Source organism: Aegilops tauschii, chromosome 2 (genome assembly GCF_002575655.3).
Source record: "Aegilops tauschii subsp. strangulata cultivar AL8/78 chromosome 2, Aet v6.0, whole genome shotgun sequence".
Taxonomy (NCBI): Eukaryota; Viridiplantae; Streptophyta; class Magnoliopsida; order Poales; family Poaceae; genus Aegilops; species Aegilops tauschii.
This window is the reverse complement of record NC_053036.3, coordinates 463923048-463931467: the sequence shown is the minus strand read 5'-3', so window position 1 is coordinate 463931467 and position 8420 is coordinate 463923048. Positions and strand designations below refer to the sequence as shown.

General features: G+C 48.9%; 2 protein-coding genes across 4 annotated transcripts; one reads left to right on the top strand and one right to left on the bottom strand.

The window, feature by feature from the left end:
* On the top strand, positions 1-2111 carry LOC109781717 (UPF0481 protein At3g47200). The gene has a single exon (XM_020340315.4). The coding sequence runs from the start codon at positions 149-151 to the stop codon at positions 1802-1804; it is 1656 nt and encodes a 551-aa protein (XP_020195904.1). The 5' UTR covers positions 1-148; the 3' UTR covers positions 1805-2111.
* A 771-nt stretch (positions 2112-2882) lies between these two features.
* LOC109781715 (LRR receptor-like serine/threonine-protein kinase EFR) lies at positions 2883-7214 on the bottom strand. Of its 3 annotated transcripts, XM_020340313.4 has the most exons (4): positions 6943-7214; positions 6325-6413; positions 3526-6251; positions 2883-3431 (listed from the first exon to the last, which is right to left on the bottom strand). In XM_020340313.4, the coding sequence occupies exons 3-4, from the start codon at positions 6191-6193 to the stop codon at positions 3070-3072; spliced, it is 3030 nt and encodes a 1009-aa protein (XP_020195902.1). In that variant the 5' UTR covers positions 6194-6251; positions 6325-6413; positions 6943-7214; the 3' UTR covers positions 2883-3069. The 3 variants fall into 3 exon arrangements, with proteins under 3 accessions (XP_020195902.1, XP_020195903.1, XP_045089097.1); XM_020340314.4 differs by lacking the exon at positions 6325-6413 and having other exon boundaries at positions 6943-7195; XM_045233162.2 differs by having other exon boundaries at positions 3526-7195.
* Positions 7215-8420: the final 1206 nt, after the last annotated feature.

Below are 8420 nucleotides of genomic sequence, written 5' to 3'. Positions count from 1 at the left end.
ACTGATAACTCCAGTCATCAATCATTATCCGCGATTAAATTTTCGAGCAAAAAAGATCATCATCCTGCACGTTGCTTGCACTCCTTGATCTGTCCATAACCGGACCAGTGAGACCCAGCAGCCGGGCAGCCAAGCCAAGCTTTCGCCAATGGTCGCCGTCTTCAACAAGGACGTCCTGAGCTGGTACCTCATCACGCTCAAGCTCAAGGAGACCGTCGACGCCAACCTCAAGAAGTCCCCGTCGCCGCACTGGCAGGCGCTCCCCCGCAGCCTGCTCGTCGCCAACGGCACGCCGGGGGCAGCGGAGACACTGACGCGCCAAGACCGGGACCAGCAGGCCGTGGTCCCGTCGGCGCAGTCACCGGCGCACAGTCCCAAGCCGCAGGACCCGGAATGGGTGGTGACCATCCGCGGGAAGCTGGCGCAGGCGCGCGCGGAGGAGGCGGCGTGCCCGTGGGCGCGGCTGTCCGTGTACCGGGTGCCCAAGTCCCTCCGCGAGGGCGACGAGCGCGCCTACACGCCGCAGGTGGTGTCCATCGGCCCGCTCCACGCCGGCAAGCGGCGGCTGCGTGAGATGGAGCGCCACAAGTGGCGCGCGCTGCACCACGTGCTCAAGCGCACGGGCCACGACGTCACCGCCTACCTGGACGCGCTGCGGCCCATGGAGGAGCGGGTGCGGTCGTGCTACGACGGCCGCGTCGCCTGGATGCCGGCCAACGACTTCGCGCAGTGCCTGGTGCTGGACGGGACCTTCGTGCTGGAGCTTTTCCGCGGCGCGCTGGACGGCGCCAAGGGGTTCGTGGACGACCTGGGCTACTCGCGGCACGACCCCGTCTTTGCCATGCGCGGCGCCATGCACGCCATCCGCAACGACATGATCCTGCTCGAGAACCAGATACCGCTGTTCGTGCTGGACCTGCTGCTCGGGATCCAGCTGGGCCACCCGGAGCAGACCGGGGCCGTGGCCAGCCTCGCCGTGCGGTTCTTCGACCCGCTGATGCCGACGGACACGCCGCTGCACCGGAAGGACCGGTTCAAGCTTGAATCCTCCGTGGACTCGGACGCGGCGGCCGCGGCGGCGTTCGACCCGCTGTCAAACCCGATGCTGCACTGCCTGGACGTGTTCCGGCGCAGCCTCCTCCGCGCCGGGATGCAGCCCACCCCGCCGCCGGCGGCGCGGCTGTGGCTGAAGAAGTGGTCGGGGCTGCGGCGCGTGGCCGACAAGCGGCGGCAGCAGTTCGTGCACTGCGTGTCGGAGCTCCGTGAGGCGGGCATCCGGTGCCGGCGGCGGCGCAACACGGACCGGTTCTGGGACATCCGGTTCGACAAGGGGGTGCTCCACATCCCGCGGATCCTCATCCACGACGGCACCAAGGCGCTGTTCCTGAACCTGATCGCGTTCGAGCAGTGCCACATGGACATCGCGACGCCGGGCGGGAACAACATCACCTCCTACGCCATCTTCATGGACAACCTGATAAACTCGGCGGAGGACGTCAAGTACCTGCACGACCGGGGCATCATCGAGCACTGGCTGGGCAGCGACGGCGAGGTGGCGGAGCTGTTCAACCGGCTGTGCCTGGAGGTGGTGTTCGACATCAACGACAGCTACCTCTCCGGGTTGTCGGACCAGGTGAACCGGTACTACGACCACAAGTGGAGCACCTGGGTGGCCAGCCTGCAGCACAACTACTTCACCAACCCGTGGGCCATCGTCTCCGTCGTCGCCGGCGTCTTCCTCCTGCTGCTCACCATGATGCAGACCTTCTACAGCGCATACAGCTACTATCGCCCGCCGGCCTAGCCTTTAGCTCGAGCTCCAGCCTCCAGCTCCAGCAGGTGGATTTTGGATTACAGTTTGACATTCTTTTTTTCTTGGCTTGCATTACAGTTTTGATTGATTGATTGGTTGGTTCTCTTGTCAAGGAAGAACTCTTCTCCCCACTTTGAGTTGCATCCTGTTAATATACATACTCGATTCTGGTGGGACAAGGATATTTTTGGCAAAAAATAAGCAAATGCATTGTATTAAGCGTCTGTTCTTGGGACATCTTGAGGGGTTTGGACGCTCTCATGGTCGTGGAGAATTGTTCAATTGAGCATTTGCATCTGCACATTTTATGACTGTACACATTTTAATTTTAGCGACCAGGGAGAATTGTTCAGTTGAGCATTTGCAAGGTCAAATGTCAGTCTTGTTTGAGGCTGATTCTAAGGTTTTCCACACGTGGAAGGAACGGAAGGCCGCAAGTTTTCTGTCCTTCCACGTCTCAGTTACATGTGGGAATACATAACTCTTTTCTTATCTGGACGTAGTAGATCAGCATTCAGCAACATGCGCGGATGCGCCAATCTCCGTATTTTCTTTTGAAGAGAAGATAACGACACTATGATCCGTATGATGCTTCTACTCTAGTCATCAGGATCCATCCTCGGCCCCTAGCGTGCAGCATTGGAGCCACAAGGCTTTCATTCACACAGCTATGGAATGGAAGCGCCCAGACGGGTCCCTTTTTCCTTTTGATACCAATTCAGTTCTTCCAGTGAGCAGCATCGATGCTCTCCCCTAAGAAACCACAATTGATTAAAAAAAAAACAGACCAGCATCGACGCATATGCTCTAGTGCCATGCCTAATTCAGAGCATAAAGGGCATCATACCATTATCAACTTGGCAGTGGACCCAACATGTGCAAATGTTGTGCACTCCAGGCAACCCTGGAGTAGCCTGACAATAATATACCGTTTTCTGCATTCACCTTATATCAGGCAAAAAGCTAAATGTCAGGGCAATCTTTCTTTTGTTTTTGAGATGATGTCAGGGCAATCTTGAAGGAACATGCATACCATCTTTTTATGCAATTATAAAAAACACAAAGGCTGATCCGTGCTTTGCAAAAAGATGAGCATTTCAAAGGCTAGGAGCAAAGTCGCGGCCCAACAAATAATTTTCTAGAGTACAAAAGTTCTACACGGCCACTGTGGTATGAATGTATGGTACAGCTCTAGTTACACGCTTCGTATCAGCTGGTATGTATGTATGATACAGCTCTAGTACGTAGCATCCACTTCAAGACACAAACGACGCGTCGATCGCGTGCAGTTCAGTAGCTGCTTCTCTCATGTTGATTCGCTCGTTAGGATCCTGGCTCGCGCAAGAAAGTGCCACTTTCAGCAAGGACAACAGGCACCGGTGGACTTCGTTCTCTTCTTCCAGATTATCCTGGGAGCAGTCTTGGCATTCTTCCCGGAGAGAAGCGTCAAGGATATGAAGTATCTGATCCGGAAAGTTCCTCCTGACAAAGTTCACGATGTCAAGCCCCTCGCAGAACATAGGGTCGGTCGGCCTTCTTCCTGTCAGCATCTCCAGCAGTACTATCCCAAAACTGTACACGTCTCCGGAGGTGGATAGGTAGCTGCCTCCTGCATACTCTGAATACCAAGTAAAACGTTCAATAACATAAGTTCATGTAAACAACCGCTTCGTTGCCCGCATTCAAATTTACAGCAAGAAACATATTGTTACCTGGAGCGATATATCCAATCGTGCCCTTCAGAGTCATTGTACCCATTGAACTCAAACCCCCAGCTGCTGCTGACTTGGATTTGATGTAGAACCTTGCGATGCCGAAGTCCCCCAAACGAGCTGTCATATCATAATCTAGGAGGATGTTGCTGGGCTTCAAGTCACAGTGAACAATAGGGCTCTCACAGTCATGGTGTATATATTGCAATGCATCGGCTATATCAAGAGCTATTTTCATTCTTTGAGAGAGGCCCAATTGTTTTGGGCCTTTTTCATCTCCTGTCGGGTGCAGCCAAGTGTCCAAGTTGCCATTGGGCATGAACTGGTAGACTAGAGCTTTGAAATCCCTGCCTCGATTATCAATTGTTGAGCATGCAGTTAGAATTGGAAGAAGATTCCGATGCCGAATATTTCTGAGCGCTTTACATTCTGAGATGAAACTTTTATCCGCACCTTGCATGTCAAGGTCAAAAACTTTCACTGCCACAACCATCTGTTTTGGGTTTAGTTTTGCTCTGTACACTGAACCGCAGCTTCCTCTCCCAATCAAGTTTGACTCTGTGAAGTTCCCAGTAGCCTGTGCTAGATCCTTATAAGATACTTTAGGGAATTGCTCATCGGAAGAAGGCAGCGATAACTGCATCCTCAGCATCCTCTTTCTGAGAAGGGTTAAGCAGACTACTAATATGAGTAACAAGATGCCTAATATAGGGACCAATACTCTGACCAAATAGTGTTGCCATCTAGATCTTCTCTGAGAAGCAGCGGGGCATGAAGGCATATGTAGGTCCAGTACACCTCCACAAAGCCGCCAATTGCCTTTAAGGGAAATGGCTGTTGTATTTTTGAATATTCCTTCTACTGGTACTTCTCCTTCAAGATGATTGTCGGATAGATCCAACTGGGTGAGAAGTTGCAGTTTGCTTAGAGCAATTGGGATAGAGCCTGAGAGATTGTTATGTGAAAGGCTGAGCTCGATCAAGCTGTTCAGACTGCCTAGAAATATGGGAATGCTTCCCGAGAGAAAGTTCCGGTCCATTTTGATGGCTTGCAATTGCTGGCATGTGCGCAAAGTAGGTGGAATTTCCCCAGTAAGCTTGTTGGATGAAAGATCTAGATAGTTGAGTTGTTGAAGATTACTGATGTGAGGAATTTGGCCTTCTAGGCTGTTGTGGGATAACGCACATTGGGCAATTGTGGCTACACTAAAAACCTCTTTGGGTATATTTTCTTGAAGATTGTTATAGCTGAGGTCTAAATACAAGAGTTGCTGAAGGTTTTCTAAACTTGATGGTATGGGACCGTGGAATTGATTATTTGCCAGAAACAGTTCTGACAGCTTGGAGTTATTGCCAATGGAAGTTGGAATCTGTCCAGTGAAATTGTTCTGTTGAAGATATAAACCTTGTAAATTAGCAAGATTTCCAATCCATCCATCAATCGGACCAGTCAACTTGTTCTCCTCCAGTCCTAGCTTAGTTAGTCTATGGAGATTTCCTATGCTTGATGGAACTAATCCATATAGCATATTCCTACCAAACACGAGGTTGTTAACATTAGACGAAAGGTTGCCAACAGAATTTGGCAAGTTTCCTTGTAGCCGATTTGCATAGAGTGAAAGCATCTCTAGAGAAGTGCAGTTGCTCAATGCATCCAAGAATTCCCAGCCCCAACTGTCATTTGCTTCAAGACTGTTTGTGTCAAGACCTAGCTTACGGAGCTTCGGGAGTTTACCAAGAGAAGGTGGGACCCGTCCTCTAAACCCATGATTATATGCTAAGTTTATCAGTTGTAGCTCGGATGCATTGCCTAATGAGTCTGGGATAAGACCTTCCAGCATGTTACCACCCAACGTAAGAAGTCGGAGGTTAGGGAGAGCATCACCCATGTTAGATGGTAGAGTACCAACTAGCATATTCAACTCCAGTGCCATTTGATTTAGCAGAGACATATTAAAAATGGCCTCTGGGACTCTACCTGATAGCTTGTTTTCACCAAGGAGTAAGTTTGACATTTTGGACAACTTCCCAAACTCATCAGGAATGCCTCCCTCTAACCGGTTATACATCAGAATAATATGTTCTAGAGAAGTGATATTGCCAAGGCCTGGTGGAATGACCCCGGTAAGATCATTATAAGAAAGCCACAAGCGTGTCAGATTGGAGAGTAGGGATATTTCTGCTGGAATTTCACCCACCAATAAGTTTCTTGAGAGGTCTAACACCCTCAAGTTGGAGCAGTTTGCGAGCGTCACTGGAATAATCCCTTGTAGCGAGTTGTGACTCAGGTCAAGAAACTCCAGTTCTTGCAGCCGGCCAAGATGTGGTATCTGACCAGAGAACTTGCTTCTGGAAAGGTTAAGATAAGTAAGATATGACATGTTTCCGAGGGAAGGAGAGATTTCCCCGACAAAACTCTGCTCCGACAGGTCCAGCTCTGCAACGCGCTCATGTTCTTCGAGGCTGCACTTCACACCCTGCCAGTTGCAGAAGTGAACACTGGTGTTCCATGAGCTCAAGAGCCCTTTTGGATCGTCGGTGATTGCGCGCTTGAAATCAAGAAGCGACAGCATATCTGTATCGTTCCCATGGAGGACAGCACAAATGACGCTTCCAGATCCATGAGACAATAGCAACAGTGCCCATACTATGAGCACGAAGAGCTTCATGACATAACTTTGTCGCTCGCTCCCTATTTCGTGATGCAATACTGGAGCTTAACTGCGCCTGAATCACATGTAAAAGATCTGAATGAAGCGAAAAGTGCGCAAAATATTCATAGAGAGAAGAAGCGGTGCACCTCTAGTCTTCAGAAGCATAACATATCACAGGAGACAGGACCATGTCTAATATTGGTTTAGGTGGAGATGAGTGTTGTAGTTGGCCCTTCTGAGAGGGATTAAGTAGCAATAGAGACGGCGTTAGCGTTACGCAGCATAAAAAATATCTAATTGCCGCGCACACGTTGACACTTGACAGCATTAATTGCTTTTAAAAATATGCTCTAGTGCTGAATCGCCGGCCGCCCTACTTTGTTTTTAGCAAATTCAGTCTTGTATGCACACTTAGCAGGTATCCCCGTTCTTTGTCGCTTTTACACTTTGTTTGGAACCATTCAAGCAATGGTACAGCCTGATGCGAAGCCGTATAGTTCTAAATAAGGATTGAAAGTTGAAACAAGTGCAGCGTCAGTACTCTTAAGCATCTGAGGAACCGTGTTTTTAGTATACGTTATCATATAATATTGACCTCTTGAAGAGTTCAGAGCTTTGTACAGTTTGTACATTGCGCATGGGTGGTAGCCATGACGGGTGGAATCAGAATTCCCCAACTTTCAGCTCGAATTTAACAAGATTTCAGTTTCAGCTCATATATAATGCAGACTTTTCAACTAGATTTGTAATAGGAAAAATCGCACCTCGGAGTTTAGGGCGCGGCGCCCTCGCCGGCGACTGAGAGGAAGAGTGCTGCGCCCTAACCGCCGACGGAGAAGACAACGGAGGCGGAGCAGGACGTGCCATAGGGAGGGAGGAGCGGGAGTGGCGGTGCCGCCTGGCCTGGGGGCAATAGCGGCGGCGGTGTTGCTAGGGTTCGGCTGCACGGCCTGAGGCAGGCCGCAGGAGTGGGTAGCTGCTGCTGGTTCTCTCACGCGACTAGCTGATTTTAAATTTGGTACTCTCTCGGTTACAAATAAAAGATGTCCTGGACGTTTTAGTGTGATTGTTCGCTTATTTTAATGTATATTTATTCCATATTAATAATATTTAAAACATCTTGTATTTGTAGGAGTATTTGTGAACGGTGGGAGTATCAAATTTTTTGGGGTAATTTCTTCCCATTTCACGCCTTGAATTATGTGTCGTTGTTGTTTTGGTCTACATGATATATATGGTAGTAAAAGACAAAAAACTCAATGAAAAGAAAAACCAGCTAGATGCTAATTGGACCAACTCTGACGCCAAGTGGTTAGAAGGTCAGCAACTAACAACTTATTATATTTTCTTACTTACCACTTGTATCTCAAAGGCAAAAGTTGGAAAGCCAATCCTTAAAACAATAAAAAAATGTCAAGCATAGCACAAAGAACCGCAAAATCATTTTAATATCTCCTGGAAGCTTCAAAACATATTTTTGTGATTTTCTGAATTTTATAAGACAACAAACAAAAAAGTAAAAAAGGAACAAGAAAATGTTTTTTATTTTTTAAGATGATAGCACACAATTAATAACCAAAATAAGAACATTTTAGTGTTTTTTGTTTTTAGTAGAAACAATAAAGCATGATAAAAAAAAGGAAAAACATTTATATATTTTTTAAGATTCTCAAGAAAATAAAAAGATAAAAATCAACCTAGGCTAACGAAATGAGTATTTGACAAAAAACTACCACATTACGGGTTGCCGTCCCACTGAACTACCGCATTCAAAAAAGTGACTGATAACTACCAAAAATTTCTAATTTTGTGACTAAAAACTACCACTTTCAGAAAATGGCTAGTTTAGACGATTTAAACACGTTTATGACATACGGGGCCCACATGTTAGGGCTGACGTGGCGGCAAAGTCAACTCCGTTTATTTTGACCGTTACTACGAGTGGGGCCCACACATCAGCATCAATCTTCTTCATCTTCCTCCTCCTCTCTCTCTTTGGCATTTCTTCAAACACCTCATATGCACCCGCCAGCCACCTCCGCATCACTTCACTGCCGGCGCTCGCCTCTCCCCCTGCCTCGAGCCCGTCTGGATCCGGAGAGCCCGAGCTGCCCAACCACTCCGAGGAAGAGGCCGTCGCCGGCACACGCGACTGCACGCACCTTCGCGGCGGCAAGCGCTGCGCGCACGGCAGCGCACACGCTCGCGACAACGTTGGCTGCACACACAGTCGCGGCGGCGG

Bases quoted from the DNA above. Each gene is read 5' to 3' on its own strand.
- LOC109781717 (XM_020340315.4), top strand. From the start codon at position 149: ATGGTCGCCGTCTTCAACAAGGACGTCCTGAGCTGGTACCTCATCACG.
- LOC109781715 (XM_020340313.4), bottom strand. From the start codon at position 6,193: ATGAAGCTCTTCGTGCTCATAGTATGGGCACTGTTGCTATTGTCTCAT. The intron at 3,432-3,525 runs GTAACAATATGT...CTTGGTATTCAG, and splicing joins GATTGGATATATCGCTCCAG to AGTATGCAGGAGGCAGCTAC.